Source organism: Sander vitreus, chromosome 12 (genome assembly GCF_031162955.1).
Source record: "Sander vitreus isolate 19-12246 chromosome 12, sanVit1, whole genome shotgun sequence".
Lineage (NCBI taxonomy): Eukaryota > Metazoa > Chordata > Actinopteri > Perciformes > Percidae > Sander > Sander vitreus.
In genome coordinates this window covers 14,174,495-14,194,865 of record NC_135866.1, presented here as the reverse complement: position 1 = coordinate 14,194,865, position 20,371 = coordinate 14,174,495, and the positions used below count along the sequence as shown (strand labels likewise).

Genomic DNA, 20,371 nt, shown 5'->3' with positions numbered 1-20,371 from the left:
CTATAAAAGTAAATATGAGTCATAATTGCTGTTGAACAAATGACTTATGTGGGCGTTTTTCTAGGGAGGTGAGTCTCATCTGAAGGTAACAAAATGAACCTACCAGCATCTCAACACACTAATTAATGTGTTATATCATATTTGTTTAATCTGTTCAAAGACCAAAGTGAAGAACCAATTCATCATGTCAAGAGCAGTAACTCTGCTGGCCTGACAACTTGATGTTTTTACACTTCGGTTTTTAACAGATTAAACAAACAGAATATAAACAGTTTAACATTTTGGGAATTCGCTTTCTTTCCGAGAGTTAGATGACGATGATGTCTTATGTCTGTATGGTAGATATGAATCTACCCACAGGTACCCATTGGCTTAGTTTAGAATGGAAACAGAGCAAGGCTCTGTCCAAAGGTAAAACAATCTGCAAACAAACACCTATTAAGCTTGTTTGTTTGATCGTTTTTTTTACTTCAGTTTTTATACAAATCAAACAAATGAAATATAATTACTTTAGATCAGTGTTTCTCAAATGGGGGTACGTGTACCCCTAGGGGTACTTTGGAAGACTGCAGGGGATACGTGAGATATTTAACAAATTGTTTAATAGTAACATGGCTGTTGTCCAGAACATTGTTCCTCTTTATGTAGACTTTTTTCCTACCAAAAATGTGACATTTGTGTTGCCTTCCTTCCTTCTACTGTCCTACTTTTTACAAGTTTCTGCGAAGTTATGTCACTGTTTTTGAAGGTTTTTTCCAAGTATTTTCAACCTATTCTTGCCTTTGGCTACTGCCTTCCTTCTTTCTACCATCTTTTTTCAAAGGTTTTGTCTTCTTCTTTTTTTTTTTTACAGTTTTTGTTTCCTTTTCTCATTAGCATTTAAATGTTTTTTCAGTTACAAGGCTGTTGTTTAGTAAATCTATCGCTGACAGCGCTGTACTGTTCCTCTTTATATAGACCTTTTTTCTACCAAAAATGATTAGCGCTGGTCAGGGGGTACTTGGCTTAAAAAAATAATTTAAAAGGGGTAAATTTTTGAAAAAAGTTTGAGAACCACTGCTTTAGATGTGTTGGTAGGTGGATTTTGTCACCTTAGGACAGAGCCAGCTGTTTCCTCCTGTTTCTAGTCTTTATGCTAAGCTATGCTAACCCCGCTGCTGGCACCAGCTACATTTTTACTGTACAGAAGTGAGAGTGGTAATCAACTTCTTATCTAACTCTGGGCAAGAAAGGGAAAATGCATATTCCCAAATGGTCAAACTATTTCTTTCAGCAATTTTATCTCATAGTCAACTTTACTCAAAAGGTAGTTCATCATTTCTTCATATGTCTCAGTATCAAATAATGTTTCTGTAGGGACTGATTGCCATCTTGTCCCGCATGTGCAACTGAGCCAAAGATGAGAGCTATTGTAGGGAGCGTTAATACAATCCAGATGTTAAACTTGTGTCCTCAAAATGAATGGGCCTATTGGGAAACCAAGGCAAGTCTCAGGGGACATTCCACTGGAGGCTAAGCTGATTGGTTCATATTGAAACAACATGGCTAAGATAAACTGGGATTTCAAGAAAGGGGGTCTTTGGACTCTGGAGTCTAAAATAAATCGTTAGGGCTAAAGGAGGAGCTTAGCTCATCCTCTAAGGAAAACAGTGAGTTTTGCAAGTGACTGACACACATGATGACTGTGGCGCCAGGCAACCTCGGTCTACAGCCCAGTTGTGGGCTGCACGGGAAGTGGAGAGCATCAGGGGCCATGCTTCTTTTGTGCTGATGTCACAAAGCTGCAGGGTATTACTTTTTCCAAATTGTTGTATTCATTTTCTCCTCACGACTTGACTGTTTTGGCAGGGGGAAAACTAGAGCTGAAATGGTTTTGTAAAGGCAAATTTAAATGTAGCTCATTTGTTTAATCTTGCATAAAGGCATCAAAGATATCATGTTTGAATCAAGCTTTGCAAACACAGCTATTGATCTGTTTACTTTTTAACTTAATTTAGTATTATTTAGTTCATTGGGCAGCTCAAATCAATTTTGTTAATTTGCTTTTTCACAAACTGATTGTCATATAATCCTTGCTTTGCTTTTTTATTTGTCACATACACAATCGCAAAAGTGTGCAGTGAAATGCTTAATTACATCTCCGTGACTGTGCACAGGGAAGGTCAACTTAAATGCAGAAAAAAATACATTGAAGACATAAAAAAAAATTTTTTTTTAAAAGAGCAAATAAATTACAGTGGAAAAGCAAAAGTATCTTCAATGTTTTAAGTGATTAAAATCTTTAACCTCTTTGGGCCTCAGTTTCAGAAGGAAAAATTATTATAAACAGCTTATAACTCACCTCCACATTCACACAGGCCATGACTCCATTGCTTCACGTTTAAAGAGAAGTTTGATATTTTGGGAAATAACCTTATTCGCTTTCATGCTGAGAGTTAGATGACAGAATTGATACCATTCACATGTTGATGTTGAGTATGAAGCTATCGCAAGCAGCTGACTGACTTAGCTTAGCACGAAGACTGAAAACAGGTGGAAACAGTTAACGTGGCTTTGTCCAAAGATAACAAAATACGTCTACCAGCACCTCCAAAGCTCACTAATTAACATGTTATATCTTGGTTTTTTTTTAATTAGTACAAAAACCGAAGTGTCATTTTTTTTTGTTGCACTTTTTGTAACCTTTGGACAGAGCCATGCTACCTGTTTCTACCTGTTTCCAGTCTTTGTGCTAAGCTAAGCTAACTGGCTTATATTTAAAAAAAAAACAGGCATAAGAGTTGTATCAATCTTCTCATAGTCTTGCTTAGCCAGACCTAAGCCTGAAAGGCGACCAATGGCAGGCTTATACGCCTGTGAGTCAGACTAATCTTATAAAAACGCAAAAATGTCCCAAAATGTCTAACTACTTCTTTAAGGGGTCACAAGCCCAAAGGGTTGGGACCAACAATGTAATGTTAAGTAGCGCTAATAATTATATGAGCATAGACAATACTGCTCATCTTGTATGACAACTAAACAGATTGTTACAGCCTGTTCTAACTTGTTCTGACAGGAGTAAGAGGATTTCTTTTTTTTTCACTTTTAAAAAATCAATAGGGATATTGACCCTCATACAATCCCATCAGTATCAGCTCAACTCAAGAGAACAGCTCTGTGGCCATATGGTTTTGTAGAGGGGAAATCCAGTTGTTTGGACCTCCTGTGTACAGCCCAGCAAGCCTGGGATAAAAAAACAAAACTCCCATGGTCACAATAGTGGCATTTTAATTACTATCAGCCAGCCATATAGGTAATTGCTGGTGCCATGTCCTTTAGTGCTCTGAGTTGTCAGGATTTACAAAGAAAGATCTAAAACAAGAAGCACACTTCCACACAATAGATGGAAAGCAGGAGTGCGGCGGTGTTTTCCTCTGTCAGAGGGCTGGTCAGCCTGTTTTGTAAGCACTTCCATCCTGTGAAAGTCCCTGGTAGACTTCCACCTGCTAGCTCACTACTAGTCTGCAGCAACTTCTCAGAGAGAAGCGAGCCAGCCTCTCCCCCTCATTTCACTGGCGCCAGCGCTCAATGGGCCCTGCACTTTGATTATTTGTGTTAACAGTTAATTTAGCACCATAGACACATGTGCCAAAGCTGGCTTCACTTCCTCATGCATCACCAACAAATGTGACTTTTATGAGTTCCTTTTCACAGGGCCACCCCCCTCTCGCCTGTCGACTCACTCTACAAACCCTCTATGGACTAAGCCCCCCCAAACACACACACACATACTCACACTCACCACTGCAGACACCATCTCCTCACCTCCTCTTACCTCTCCTCTTTTCCCTCCCCCCCCCATCTCATTTTCCAACCTCCCGCCTCTGCTCGCTTATTTCGTTGGTTCAGCGTTAATCTCTTCCACATCTTGCCTGGGAGAGTTATTCCTGGCTCCTCTGTTCCCAATGTTTGCATTATCAGGAATACATTTCATGTCAATTTATGCGTTGGTTAAATACCACAAGAGAGTCACTCTTTGGGAGATTTGAACTGCAGTTGAAAAGAATGCTTATCCCCAAAAGAGGGTCTTCTCAACGTTTTCTGATGCCTTTTTTCCATTTGGATCAGAGCTTACAAAAATAACTACTAAAGGGGAATTAAAGAAATAACGGTTTCATACAGTAAGCTCACTTAAAAAGACATTACAGACCACAAAAAATGAATACCTTATTGCTACGGATGGTAAATGGCACTATAATTCAGACTCCTGGCCGAGGATGACCACTGTAAGTATTCCAGATATTAAGTCAAACCTGAGATCATGACCTGCACTCTTTCAGTATTAGGTGACACAAAAATATAATCTGCCTTTTTGAAAAACCTCTACCCTCAATACCAAGTGGAGCCACAGTTTAGTGGGTAGTGGGAAAGGGAGCTCAGAGGACTTTGTCAATGCCTAGTTAGCTTCGACATTGATACTTACAGACTGGGAAAGAACAGTGCTGAGGGAGCACAAACTAGCCGCACGCCGATGAGCTCATGCCAGGACTATGCAAGCAGAAGGCCACAGGAGCCATGGAAATATTTGGACATCTATTTTGCTCCCCCGCTTGTCTGTAGTGCAATCCAGTGCATCATCTTTTGTGGTTGAGAGACACGTTTTCAAGTGGCCAGAGGCAGAACCTTAAAAGGTCGGGACTAGCATATTTTTTTTTATTATTGTGTGACTGCATTTTAGCCACTCAGCAGGAGCAAATTGCGACCGCAACCCCCCACACCGCAGATTCTTCTTCATTAATTCTCCATCCGTGCCATGTCGTCTATCACTGCTCAAGCATTGATTCATGCACATTGGTCCATTATAGCACGGCCACTGTAACTGCCTTTTTTTCAGTCAGACAGAAATTGTCACTGAAGCAGTGTTTTATGTGGTGAAACTGCCTGTGGAAACATAAGAAAATATTATGCAATTGCTTTTGCTTTAACATGAGCACACAGGATCTAGGTCTGCACAGTCAGACAGCTTACTGAGCTCACAGAGGTAAATCTTTCATTTGGATTATATTTCATCTCTTAAGAGGTTCAAGTCTTGGCTTTTAACTAACATCAGGTGAATTACAACACCCACATTTAGCATTCAGCAGTATACAGATGATTTTTGACTGTAGAAATTGCTGCTATATTCTATTAGTATCAACTGCTAACTGAAGTTAACTAATGTTACATGGCTAACGGCAGTAAACAATGTCATCTTGGCTGCCAATGTTGTTAAATTCTCCCCAATTCCGGGTCACATTACTGCTGAAACATGTCCGATTGGATAGTGTTTGGTTCAGAAGCCTTTATCTGCGTTTTTGATGGTAGAAAGTGCTGCTTTGTTCCATTACAATCTAACCTTAGCATACTGCTAACTGTTAAGTAGCTACATGCTAACGCGACTTAGCTGTAATCTTGGCCAATGCTGGTCATTTTTCGGTCACTTTACTGCTGGGACATGTCCGGTTGTGTAATATTTGGTTTAGAAGCCTTTATTGGTGATTTTTCATGGTACAAAGTCCTGCTATATACTCCGGAGATTCCAGGAAGCACGCTGGCCAGTCAGAGCAGACTAGGCTTTTTCAGGAGGAGAGATTAAAGAGACAGGCACTCCTACAGAGTGTCTCATACAGAGAGTGAATACCATGGATGTATTAAGAGAACGGTGAATACAGGTGCAGCAGCCATGAGTATGAGAAAAATAAAGTGTTTTTTTAAACATTAAAGCATGTAAACATGTTCTAGTACAAACACAAAATGCAAGTATAATCCTGAAAATGCTATATAATAGCTGCCCTTATAAGTCCATAGAACTAGATTATACTGTTTTATAAACCAGTTATCAGTTTATTTTTGTTAGGTATTTACTGTTTACCACCACTCATCTACATTTACACTGAAATGCAACTATTCATTTGATTCATGTACAAATCTATATTTTATACTTAGGAAAAAGTGATATCACTAAATTGATAGCAGTTTTGTGTAACATTTACACTTTGATTAAAATTATGTGACAGAAAATTATTAAATAGCTCTTCTTTACAGCTAACATAATAGCTAACAGTTACGTAGCTTAAGTTAGCTTAGTAGCTAAGTAGCAAAACAGAGCTGTAATATTTGTACGTTTGACAATTTGATAATAAAAATGACAAACACACACTATAAAGTTTAAATAATGCAGGTGTGATGTTGGTATAGTTATTTTTCAATAAATTAGTATATTTTATTATAAACACAAAAAAACATTGATTCTAGTCATTTTTGACCCATTTATGAAAGACTGTAGGTTGCATGCATCCAATGCAGTGTTGGAAAGTAACTAAATACATTTACCCAAGTAGGCTAATTGTAGGTACAATTTTGAGGTACTTGTAACTGTACATTAGCAATTTCATTTTATGTTAATGTATAGGCCTAAATAGAGGCCTACTTCACTACATCTCAGAGGGAAATGTTGTACTACATTACTTTGATTTATGTAGTTACTAATTAATTTACCAATAGAAATTGAAAATCGCAAGTTAACTATGGACAATCATGTGATTAATCGTGATTAAATATTTTAATCGATTGACACCCCTAATTATTAAGCTACCCAGCAGTAGATAAAGTAATTCAAATTAGCCCCACCTTAACCAGCAGTCCCATTTTTAGTTGGACTTTTTAGTATATTTTGATGCTAACACTTTTGTACTTTTAGTAAAAAGTAAAATTTTGAATATAGGACTATTACCTGTGTGTATTTCTACACCGTAGTATTGCTACTTTTACTTAAGTAAATTATCTGAGTATTTCTTCCACCCCTGATCTGATGTCCTTATATCGCCTTACAATTACAAAATAGTGTGTTATAAATCATTTATTAAGGATTATATACTGCCTTATAAATGCTACGAAGGGGGTTAAATAAAGTGCTACTGTGAATTCCATTGAAGCCAACCAAATAAAGATATCACCTCTTAAAACCTGTAAGGAAGATGGACAAAAAACAATCTTCATTCTCATTCCCTCCACATACACAAGCTGAGAGGATGACAAAGTCTATCCTCGGGGGAAGAGGGTGGAGAAGTCACGGGGGAGTGCTCTCAAAGACACTCAGCTGACCGGGCTTTATGCACACAGCTCCGGGATTCCCTCCTCTTCCTTCCCAGTATTGTCTCACATCCTGCAGGGCTCTGCTCGCCTCTCCTCTGCAGCCATCGCTGCCACAATAGCATCAGCGGGCACCGGGCACTGAGGGGTGACCAGAGGGACACCAGCAGTCAGCCTGACAGGATGTGACACACTTCTCTTAACAATACTGAGTACAAAAGAAGCGGATGACACGACATGACAGCTTAGCGTGGCACTTCAGGCCTTAATGGCTGGCTGAGTGGCATCTTCACATCCGGCCATCACACTCAGAAGCCAAAATGGCCAATGATAGCAACACGGAAAAGACTTGCTAGAAGGTTTTATACAACAGGAGGTCGCGCTCTTGAAATAATTATGCAATAAGATGATAAAATGATAAGAAACTCATGCTTAGTGGTGGAAAGTAGCTAAGTAATGTACAGTTACTCTAGTACAGTACTTTAATTTTGAGGTTGTACTTTACTGGAGTATTTCCATTACATTCAACTCCACTATAATTCAGTGGCAAATATTGTAGCTACTTTTTACTCTACTGTATTTATTTGACTGCTATAGTTAGAGTACTTTTACTGTTGTTCATTTAAGTACATGTTGCTGCTAGTACTTCTGCCTAAGTCAAGTCTGAATACTTCTTCCCCAAAGCTCGTGGCAAGTTGTAGCTATAAGGAGAATAACTGCAACGTCTTTGATATAAAGGCAAAGCTGTCCCAAATACCATGAACTAAAAAAGATAAACAGCATTGCCATTACTAATTTCAAAGCAAAGACAGTTATTTGTCATCGTATTTGTCAGCAGTAAGTCTGATAAAACATTCAACAAACTAGTATTGATATCCTCTTTCCCAAGTGACTTTTCTGGCCTCAGTAAATGAGCAAAAGAGCTGAATGTCTGGCGTTTGCTGAGGCTGAGCAGCAGCTTTCTCAATATTAATAATAATATTACCGATGGCACCACTGAAAGAGAGGGATTAGTGCTCATAATGCTGAATGAGAAGTCACCGCTTGGCTGGTATACATGCAGGATTTTACTTGACTTTTCTTTAAACACAGCAAATGGGAAGCCAAAAATCTTTTTCATTTAAGAGCAATTAAGTGGATCCCAGAATCACTGGCTCCAGCACGCCGCCGAGGCTTTTTTTCTCTCCTGGTTTTATTACCCATTTCCTCTCCCTTGCGCCAGCAGAAGGAATGCTCACTTTTCTCTCACAAAGCCACATTTCCAACGCCAGAATCACACAGGGACCACCATGATTAAGTGCAAGCCAGTGCTTCCCTAAACATGTGAGACATTATAGACCCCCCCCTTCTCCTCCTCAAAACACTGGAGAAGTGTTGTGTTCCAACATTTATGTGAAGTAATTAAAAACATCCACCAGTAATTTAATAGTTCTCACCAACTAGAGACATGAAGTCTACTCAGTTTTTTCACTCTGTATAAATAACCTGGAATGCAGTGAGTACACAGACAGACGATTTGCTTTTTTTTTTTTTTCATCCTGCTTTTTGCAACATTTTGCAAGAAGCCCTGTTCTGTGTTGCTTTGACCCGAGACAAGGTTGTGCAGTTACAAGCAACACACTGCCTTTTAAATTCCTGTTCCAGATAGTATGATCCATACATCAAACGCTGACAGCAGATTCAAATCAAAGCTTTCCTATTGAGACTGCCATACAGCGAGTCTTAAAGTCTAACATCAGTGAGCATAAAAATGACCTCAAGCGCTCGCTGCTGCAACGTATCTGAATGTGGATGGCTCTGTGAAGTGCATGTCAATAGCCCAGAGAGCCGGCAGTGCAACAGACATGTGGTTCCAATCTGTCTCTTTTCTCACAGTGAGAGAGGAGGCCATTCATTTATCTCACTGTAAATACAGCACTTAAACACTCAACAGACGCACTGTTTTCCAAGTCCCACAAAAAACTGTCCATGTGGGTAATTAGCTTAAGCAAACAGTGTTATTGTTACTGATTTTCTTTTAATAATACACATATAAAATCCAAATGAGTACCTCATTCTCTGCCACAATTTGAATTTATTGTTTAAATTCTATGCAATATTTGGATCAAAACCTAAGATAAGTTCAACCAGTACTGTCCTACTCGGTCAGATTTGTTTCTACCAAATCCTCTGTTAGTTATCGAGGATATTTGTTGGACAGTTATCAGGTGGGTAGCATTGAAGACCCTGGGGAAGGCAAACAAGACATCTAATTTAACTGATGAAGGACTAAAGACTGTTGGCCAATTTTCTTGTTTTGAGTTGCTTGGATTTCTCTACCAGTTCATGGTTTGAAGGTCAGAGGAAAAACACTTAAAGCTGCAATAATTAACATTTTTGTATTAATAAATAACTATGTGTAATGTGAATGGGTTCAATCACTGAGATGAACCCACAGAGAAGAAGCTCCTGACATTGCAGTTCCCCACAGCTGTACAGAACTTTTCAGCATCTTTCAGATCAACATTTTGGTTTTATAAACCCCCCCCCCAACTTTACTGTTTTGGTTCATGCTGCGGCAGGCAGCTGATAAACCCACTGTACACTACCTTCTCAGCACCAAACAGCAGAAAGACAGTTAGCAACCAGTTGGTGAACATAGTGGAGCATTAGGCAGCTTGTGTGTAGTTTTTTATCATTTATTTTTGGGATGTTGACTTTGAGTCAACATTATTGATGCCTAATCACCTAAACTCCCGCATCTTTGCCATCTTTACATAAAGTACCACAATGGTAACTTGGAATTTGTTGCGCCATCCTTTACATTTTTGTAGTTGTTTTGTGTGTGATTTAATGTCCTCCCACTCATGTCTACAGACTATATGAGCTCTCCTTTCTGTAAAACTCCAAATGTAAGTTATGACAAGGATTTAAAGATTGGTAACAAATGTTTCTCAGGAAGACGGACACATTCTCCCTGGCCATAAAGAAGACAAAGCTTTTTACAGTATCAACAGACGCAAGGCGTGACCTTTTGGCCCTTTAGGGGTAAAGGTGAGCGCTCTGGGAGCAGAGGCCTGGTTCCAGCAGTCTGCCGGCAGACGAGACGCATGTCCTCCTCACCACATTCCTTTCCATCTTAGATCACTGAACAGCTCTCTGTGGCTTTCTGCCTTCAGTCCCTTCCAACCCAAAGCAATATAACTCTTTATTTTCGCCCGGATGGCACCTTGTAAAGAAACTAAAATAAATCGGGTGGTACAAGTGTAATAAGCTCAGTGAGCTTCCAGTGCAGCTTCAGCTGGTGCTTTTGTGCAGGTGCACGAGTTTAAAATTCAGATTAGTGTGATGGGGCTGGAGGTTAAATAGTCAGGGAAGGATTTCCTACTTCCATTCAAATGAGATTCTCAAAAAAAAAGAGTAGTCATCATGAAAAAAAGGTTCACAGAAGTCTGCTCTGGAAATACATGTGGGAAATGAGCCTGTGTAACCTGGGGCTGTCTCTTTTATATTTGGGGATGACTGTGCTGCTGAGTGAACTGGCTGCAACACAAGCCACTTCTGATTTCATATTCATGATTCCGACACGAGTGGGGGGAAATAAACAAAACAAGCAAGCAAAAGGGAGTATAGGTGATGGAAGCAAGGCCCACATACTAACTGTCACATCCAGAAAGTCAAATCTCATTTTGATCAGACTGAGGAAGAGCGAGGTCATCCTCCGCAGCAAACACTGACTCATCTCACACCCACACACAAACTGATATAAGAAATCTTGTTTGCACTCAGAGATCGAATGGCTTAATAGTACAAAATATTATAATTATCTAGCAATGTGCACAACCTTAATAGCACCATAAGGACAAACAGGGACACCAGCTAAGAGCTTTTGGAACAGTAGCCCACAAGAAGCCAGGCTGTAGTTCCCTACAGCAAACTGCAAAACGCGTCACTTTTCTAAGGAATAATGACAGCATGCACAAATGGAGCCTGCAAGCAGCCTGCCTTTTCACACAAGCCATGTCCTCTAAACAGAAGCCCTTTCACAGAGCCCTGCCAAGGACTTACATGGGTGTAGAGTGCCCTCTAGGGGACAATGATCTGAGCTGATTGGACAGAAGCAGTCAAGAATACCAGTGCAACTAAAGACTGATCAAAGCTCACCCTATGCAAATGTAGCTTAAAAGTAAGAACAATTGTGACTTTTGATATGCAAATTCTGCACAAATTCACAATTCAATCATGTTTTCGTTGTTTATATGTTGCTTTTCTCATGCAAATGTATACTTTATGTTCATATAAGTAAAACATACTGAGACAAGATGCCTTTGTGGTTCAATTCATCTTTATGCAAGTCAGCTGTCTTCAGATTCAACACACAGCATGTGACCGTAATAAAAGTCATCACCAACGCCAAGCCCTTGCCATGCTGCAGTGACAAGTGTTACAGAGTGGAGTCAACGTGGCCAACAGACGTGTGCTCATCCCAGCCCCGAGACACAACAGGCTGCCCGGAGTCAGGCTCGGCTGTAGCAAGGATATTTATGGCCAGGAGGTCACACAGGTCGAATGTGGAAGCCACCACGATTCACCATTTTGAGATGTCACCTCAAGCCAAGATGTCTTCAAGCCTTGAATGCTTTTGACGATAGAGTTTTACTTGCTTACAAAAAGGGACCAGCGGAGTTTCAAATTCCATCATAAAAGGGTATTTACAATATCAATGGCAATAATAATTATTTGACTAATGGCACATCAAGGTTTTGCGACTGGACCATCAAATATTCCTTCCAAAATAAGTTGAGCCTGGTGCCAGTGAATAATGGTAATGTAAATTGCCAGAAATTGACAAAATACACCATTAAACCTCCCTCACAGAGCAGCTACCCTCCCAGACCATTGCTTGAACAAAGAATTTGGTCTTGCTCAATTTGCCTGGCAAATAGGGTTTACAAATCTAAATTCAAAGATGCTTCACCAACTTAATGTTTAGCAATACACAATTAAACAGATGAACAAACTGAGTGTACTAAAGGCAGATTACACCATCTGCAGTGAATTCCCTTTAAATGCCCATTTATTTAATTAAACTTTGTGAATGATCAAACAGCTTAAAAGCAACACAAGGTCACATTCTCAGAGGGAACAGTACCCTCGCCTCTCACTGCCACACTGGATATCTACTACCAAACACTGTGCAGTGTTCACGGAACAAGAATTAGTGCACAATATAACAGAGTTCTGATTGACTATAAATCATTAAGAAACATTAAGAATATGCCACTGAGAAATTAATGTTTCAATTACATTATTCTAATGAGCACAGGTCACATATCATATATCTGCAGTGTGGTGTCATCCAGCAGTTTCATTAACCTGGTTTCCATTACATGGCAGGGACAGCCAGAGCTTACTCACAACATGACTCGCGCATCCAGAAGTCAACTTGTTAGCTGAGGCCCTCTAGTGGGATAACTGGCAAATGTTGGTGCAGCTGGAGAGTCAAATAAACTTCAACCTTGAGATTTATGTTTTTGCAGACAGTGATTTTAATTTCATAAAATCACAAGTTCATACACCTGCCATAGAAGTTAAATGCAAGGGTTTCAGAACAGAACAGGCTTCAACGTCTGTTACATGTCAAAGAGCTGCAGAACAGAAACATATTGGTATTGTGTCAAATACAGATATATATTTATAAAAAAAAAAAATAATAATAATTCTTGCTTACATTGTGACACTACTTTAAGACTACAGCCACAGTTCAATATTTATCAATTGGCATGATATTTTAATGAACCTGCTAAATTTGACTAACAAACTCATGAATGTGGCTTCACTTCGACTAGGTATTAGTTACAGAACATGCCGTCATTCACACATCTTGCCGTTTACTTCAGTGATCAGGAATTTGAACTTAAACTACTGGGACTCTGGTATGGCCTCTGTGTGGCATCATGCTTCCCTCTTCAAGTCCACTCAAGCTGGAACATGTCAAACATAAAAGTAATTGTCAAAGTAAGTTTATTAAAAGGCAGAAAACTGTGGTCTTGTAGTCTTAACTATCTATTCAGTGCTTGACTGCAGGGACATTTTCTTTTTGAATGAGCTATCGAATAAGAACGTCCAATCTTGGTCTTGTAGAGAACAGTTGACTGAAGTGAGCCTCTTGATGGTTTTACACGATATTTCTAAGAGTAGGTTTAAGACAGAGGGTCAAAACAATCCATTACGATTAAGTGCTGTAGGTTTGTCCTTCTGGCGGTTGTGGAAGCTTCATATTTTCTTTGGACATCATTAGACGTCTTAACTCTTGAAGAACAATTTTAATGCTATAAGAATTCTGCCATTTTGCTAAAACTGGTATGCTACGTGAATCCACCTGTGTGACAAGACAAAACAAAAACACTACATCAGTCATTGTGACAGGACAGCGAGTTATCACAGAGCATCACAAAACTGAAACAATTTCCGAGTTCAACAAATGATAAGACAGCAACACACACATAACCTTGTCAGATTTGTGATGACACTTACCAACCCGTTTGAATTGTTTACCCCATTCATGCTAATTTTTGTTACAAATCTAACGGTTGGGGACGCCTCTGGGTATCTAGATCCACATTCCACTTTCAGACTGTATATCCTGTTCTCATAATTGGTCTGAAAATCAAGAAAATAGAAAAACACATTGGTTACAATATCTCTCACACACACACACACACACACACACACACACACACACACACACACACACACACACACACACACACACACACACACACACACAGCTCTCCTTACTCTTGCTGGTCCAATGATCATGCCTGTCCACCGTGTGAGAGTCATGTCTTCGTCATCCTCGAGGCCCCAGCTGACTGTGCCATCGCCTTCGCCCTTCTGCCCCTCTTCAAGCTCCTCCAACAAGCGAAAATTACGTGGAACTTTAACTCCTAAAATAACAAAAAAATAGAATATGAATTACACAGATTTAGAGAATGTCTGTCTGATACTCATAGTTTCAACTGCTGATAAATTCCATAAAAAGACCAAAACCAACAATGAATCATTAAAAACCCACCAGTAACACTGAAAATGTCACATTGGAAAACGATGACGGGCACATACCACTATTTTGTGACGTTGCATAGACCAAACGGTTAACTGGTTAATTAACTAAATCATTTGCAGATTAATATAATAGAGCTGAAACGATTAGTCGCTCGGAAGAAAAATAATCCGCAACTACTTTGATCATTTATTAATTGTTCCATTTAATTATCAAGGAAAATGGTCAAATATTGTCTGGTTCCTGCTTCTCAGATGTTCAGAAATGTTCAGCTTTTATCTTTGTATGTTAAATATTTTTCCAATTTGGACCTTTAGTCAGACAAAACAAATTAAAACCATGTTAAGAAAAAATTGTGAGAGATTGAGTTATGACGGGCATTTTTTTTACGATTCACCTACGTTTTTAAAAAGGCAAAATAATTCAACTATAAATAGAAAAACAAAAATCAATAGATCAATGAGAAAAATAATCTTCTGAACGGCAACATCATTATCGAAGCGTTTTGTCACCGTGCATCCTTTAATAAAAACAAATGCACACACACACATTCATCTTCCTAATCATAGAGAAGTAAATCATCCAAATGAGTATGAGAGCTAAACATGTGCAAGACAGGACTGGTTGATACAAGAACCATAATACCTGCTGTGGCGCTGCATCTAATTTGATACCTTGTTCACAAGACATTTATTTAAGACATCTGACGCTGCGTTATAAAAATCTGCAGTCTTGATCGTTGTTTGGAAACAGTCATGAGATTTGGACCACATGGGCACGTACTGCTGATTTTTCACGAATGATTTTGGGTAACATCCAGTCACCTTATGACCGACGTAACGTAACATAATTTAAATTGCAGTCAGTCAAAAAGCGTTCAGCTACTGAGAAAATGTTCTTAGAAGACGGTTCAGACGTTGGCATTAAAACACACAGCCTGACAGACACTCACAGCTGTGTAAGTGACTCACCACTTACAGCTCATCGCTGGAAGAGTGGTGGAGGTTGAGGGGCCAGCACTCGAGTAAAACTACTGCTTTTCATAATCATGATCTTGAAGACAAATTCACAGAAGGGGAAGTGAAAAGGCCCCGTGACTGAGGCAGAGGACAAACATTCAAATTTTCCCTTCCGTCTTTGAACCGTTCATTTCACCTCCTCCAACCTCAGACAACATTCATCACAGTAAGCCTTCACAAACCACTTTTTAAAAATCTATATTTCACTGGTGTGCAATGGCCACGATGAGGGATTCACTCTTAAGTGGCTCTCACACTTTCTTAAAAGGCATTTGCTCACACAAAGTTGTTGGAGATTTCAGTCCTTTAACTGGTGAAAACATCAATGTTTGCAGCTAATGATAGCGGCTAATTTTAGCTCACCACAGTGTTACTGGTATCAGCGTATGTCAGCTGCTAAGTAACAAGAAACTGCAGTGCAGAAATGCTTAAGATACTACGGCTGCAACTAACAATTATTAACATGATTAATTAGCCTGCCGTAGAGCTGTCAATTTCCCTCTATAATACCATTCAAATTTCATCCTATTATTAAATATTTACTACACTACTCAGGCTTTTGCATTGCCAATGCCACTATCAGCACGTGGTATTTGTTGTTAGGGCGCTGACACACAGCCGATTATTACACAGGCCTTCATTTGGGCCGAACCGACATGCTCAGTCGGAGACAGGGCAGTCGGGGGTCACCCGGGAAATGGCGAGTGGATGAGCCGCTCAGTTCGGTGAACTATTTTAGTACAATATGAGATCGTATTCTGAACAAGCCACCATGACAGTCTGGCTGTGAATTTCCGAAGAAAAAAGACCCACGTGACACGTTTGTCCAATCAGCTGCCAGTTTTCATTTTCTGGGAAACAATACAGAGAAGCGCTGCCTGCTGCTATGGAGACGTATTACGTTTTGCACAGAGCGTACGCTCAAGTCGGCGTCGCCTCAGTGTGTTTTGAGGCATTTTTTTGGACCTCGGGTACCCGAATGATCAGTCCGACTGCCTTTTCTGCCGACGGTCGGCCGTCTGGTTGGTGTGTAAGCACCTTTACACATTCTGTCCACCAGCAGACTGATCACATGAAATGGCGTATGTATGACACGCCAATTCGTATACCATTATTGGCGTGTTATCAAGACGCATAGTCGCTTTTTAGCGCGTTTATCACCCTGCTATTCTCTTGAAGAGATGCGCTATAAGGACGCAGACACCAGCACACAAGTATAAACCTCAGGCCATTTACGTAGGCTACGGCAAAAGCTCTGCATAGAACCCCCCGCAGAAGCATAAATCCGCCTTTAGAAAGCACAGCAGAAATGTCCTAAACGGAGTAACAATCGTGTTAGCCACCATGCTGGCATTGATAACAAAGCCAAACGGTGCTGTCACTACTATTTAACTGGTTTATAAGCAACCTGTTTCTTACCGATTGTCATGTTAATGAGACTACAGATATTAGAAGTTAATATATGAAGTTGAAGTGGACTCTGACAGCTGAAGGTCTTAGCTGTCTCCTTGAAGCTCCCAGCTGAGCTCCAATAACTCGTGACACCGTAAGAAAACAAGAACGAGCTAATTAATGATAACATTTTGACTTAGAGGACGTCTTTTAAAAATGTTAAAACACTATTCTCCATCCTATAGATTCCCAGCCACAGCCTGTCACTTCCTCTCTACTGACGTTACTCAGTCTCTCTACCGTAGCTCCGTGCCCTAAGATCTCACAATGCCTTCTGTTGCCAACTCTCGCTAACTTATTGTTCATCAGACGTGACGTGACAAAAGCATTTTGTTTTCACATGCAGGTAGGCCAAGGCGAGAAGGGTAAGATTCGCTAACGTTAAAAAATACACATTTGAATAGTAATTTCAGCATCCGAGTAGTATTCATTTTGTACTTTTCAAATGATATTCCACTTCCGGAATTCGTTCCAACAGCCCTAGCTTGCCAATGATTTTCAAAAACAGTGACAAGTTTCCTATAGCCCAAAATAACGCCATCAAATCATTCAACATTTCCAGTAAAGTTAGTTTTGCGGTTAGTGTTATGTTTTTCAAACTGTAAAACGTCCCGCTCAGTACATGGTCTTGGTCACATCTAGGCTTGGGCCGGTGTAAACATTTTCAAACCGGTTTGACATCATGCAAAATACCGGAGCGGACCGGTTTACTGAATTTTACCACTAGGTGTCACACTTGTCTGGTGAGAGAGACACATGGTGGTAATGCGCCTCTAAGCAATGACCTTTTAGCTGCAGTGAGGTTATTAACAAAGATGGTTTAGTATCTTTGGTTATAATAACTCTCTGGTTAGGTGTTTACACTTTGCCTAGTCTTTTTCAGCTCACTTCTTCAACAAGCTATTGGAAAGTTTAATAACCAAATTTAAGGAATCCTTATGAAAAGTGTTTTGGTACAAGTATAAAAACCGTTTGGTATAAAGTATAAAGCAAGTAACTGCACATTGAGGAAAATAATAACTTAGTTTGAGTAGCTGATCTAGTGTGTGAGATCAGTAGGGCTTTCTAGAGGCCACTACTATCCTACATGATAAAAGACCGAATACAGAATAAATCAGTATGGTCTGGAACAGCCTCAGTTTGTGCCTCTCATGCATATTACTGTAGTTTTATTCCCCTCCTCCTGTGGTTGTCATAGCTTTTCCTGCTCTCTTTGGGTCCTTAATATTCTTATTACAATGCCAAACAATACTGTTCCTACAAATCTGAAACATATGTCAAATTAAGTTTGTGGGGGAGAGAGTATTACATTCAACTACAATAATAATCAGGTTGTGATTTTCCGGAGGGGGTGCGTGGGATTTCCCCCTTTCTGGTCTACATACCCCTGCTGAATTATTTTTATCCCCGGTGGAGACAAAATGTATCCCTCCCTCTGATCAATGCTACTTCACCAACAGAACATTATATACCTAAAATAGAAGTTATTTTACCAGCGGCAGTTGTTTAGCTGCCATGAGGTGGCTGTGAGCCGGGTACAGGCACCGCTAGATGACCTTTCAGAGGCAGTGTAGTAGAGTCTAGCCAGAAAAAGGACCGAATGAGCGTTTCCTGGGTGAAAGTATTTTGTTTTTGCCGCAAAGTGAATTCCTCTCTCCGGCTTGAAAGCGCTGTATTTTTCATTGAATATTGAAGTACATATTTAAGTGTTTGGCATGCCTGGCTGAGTGGCACTATATTCATGGTATTGCAAGGGGAATTTAAATATTGCATGTTGTTTTCGAACACCCCCCCCTCTGCTTTTATTCACAAATAATAATAATACAACACCAGAGGTACACATTCGGTCTACTCCGATTGTAATTTGTGATTCAATTTACTCTAAAATCTAAATAACACGAGCAACTGTCTTGTGGCGTCCCCATGCCAGTCATTTTAACTATGTTATTTCTGGCATCTAGTAACTTAAACCTTGCTAGGATAGAAATGAATCAGCAGGTCGCGCCAAATTGCCCCAAGGTAGTTTCTATTATGAAGTTACTTCCCGTTTCTTCAATTACATTCCTGTGGTGTATAGCTAAACAGACGCTGAATAAACTGAAGTTACGTTGAACCATATAAAAAAAAAAAAAAAAAGCATATACATAGTATTTAGTTTTTCTGAAATTCGTAGTTTATTTTGTAAGCTTGACAACCACGAGTTCTGCCGTGCGCTTAAGAAAGCATGGGCTCCGACTACTTGCTGAAACAAAGCGTGCCTTTCGACAGCGTAACGTTGTAACATCTGGTTGGTTTAAACACCACCTAAAAATGCCAAAAACATACCCTATATAAAAAGGCACGGAGTTAATCTCTGCATCTATTCCTGGGGTTAAAGAAACCCGTTGACAACAACGTAAGCAAGTTAAGTGCTGGTCAGGGTTCCTTAATTACGTTAACGTTTCCGTGATGGTGGTGGTGTTGCAATGTGAGGTGTGTCACAGAGAAGCTACCAAATCCCCACATAATGTGTGTCACGGTTACATTTTTGCGGCTTAATGTCTATTAAGCCACACGAAGGAGTTGTGCCTGGAAAGTCAACAAAATGATATTAACTTAACAGCTCTTCCGATCAAATAAACAACGGCATCAACACTCCCTGCCTCGCGGTGTTGGAATATTCTAGTAAATTAACGTTAGCTAAGCTAGCTATTGTTTACAATCCTTATATTAACGGCAACATTTATACCCCATTAAACTCTTATATCGCATTGTATTAGCTCTGGATTTTTTTGGTGACACATTAAGTCATTATTTACAATACTGACGCTTATTTCTGACACCTTTGAGCTATTTTAGCTAACTCGGGGCAAGCTATTCGCTCATTTAAGCTAGGTTAGCAAATACCGTTCCATGAGATAGATGGCTCCCGTGAAGACCATTGCTTTACCGAGAAGAGATATTAACAATAAATTAAAATTCAGAGCAATTTTATAAACATCTGTGAGTTAGTAAGTTGCTACGTTTGGTGGCTGTGATGACTCCGCGTCCACTGCTTCGCCCATACTTTGTGTCGGTGTAGATGTGAGATTTGAAGGCACACAAACCTGAGGAGGCCGCCATCTTCTTCAGCCGAGTCCAGAAGCACACACAACTGTGACATCACAAACGAACCGACAGCAACATATCTCACCGGCAGATCACGGCACTGCAAGCTGCTGGTTCACACTTATGGAAGGCCATTTACGCCAATGTGATTTAAAAAAAAAAAAAAAAAATGCTTTCATTACAATGACTAATTAGTATCTCTAAAATAATGACTTAGTATATTTTAAGAAAGCTTCTCATTATTTTGAGAAACTAATATAATCATTATTTTGAGATACTAGCTAAGTCATTATTTTGACATACTAAATCATTTTTTGAGAAACTAAGTCATTCATTCGAAATAAGTCATTATTTTGAGAACGTTTCACATGACTAACACTATGATTTATGAAGAAGTACAAAACAGTATGAGTCCACACTCAAAGAGTATACAGTACAATCCATTAGCTCAACAGTTCATACTGTTGCCAATTACAGCGTTGCTCAGTGTTGGAGATGTCTGTCTCCAATATTATGGAACTATATGTGGCAGCAGAAACTGTCCTGTCCTATTAGTAGTGTCCTGTACACTGTCCTGTGACGCCATGACTGTCCCGGGACATTCAGACACTGTCCTGTGACTCCGAGACACTGTCCTGTCCTGACACAGTGTCTGGGA

General features: G+C 39.7%; 1 protein-coding gene across 1 annotated transcript; it reads right to left on the bottom strand.

Annotated features, from left to right (window-relative positions):
• Positions 1-12,614: 12,614 nt before the first annotated feature.
• ube2v2 (ubiquitin-conjugating enzyme E2 variant 2) lies at positions 12,615-19,820 on the bottom strand. The gene is made up of 4 exons (XM_078264037.1): positions 19,713-19,820; positions 13,891-14,039; positions 13,627-13,752; positions 12,615-13,471 (listed from the first exon to the last, which is right to left on the bottom strand). The coding sequence occupies exons 1-4, from the start codon at positions 19,726-19,728 to the stop codon at positions 13,325-13,327; spliced, it is 438 nt and encodes a 145-aa protein (XP_078120163.1). The 5' UTR covers positions 19,729-19,820; the 3' UTR covers positions 12,615-13,324.
• Between the last annotated feature and the right edge of the window lie 551 nt (positions 19,821-20,371).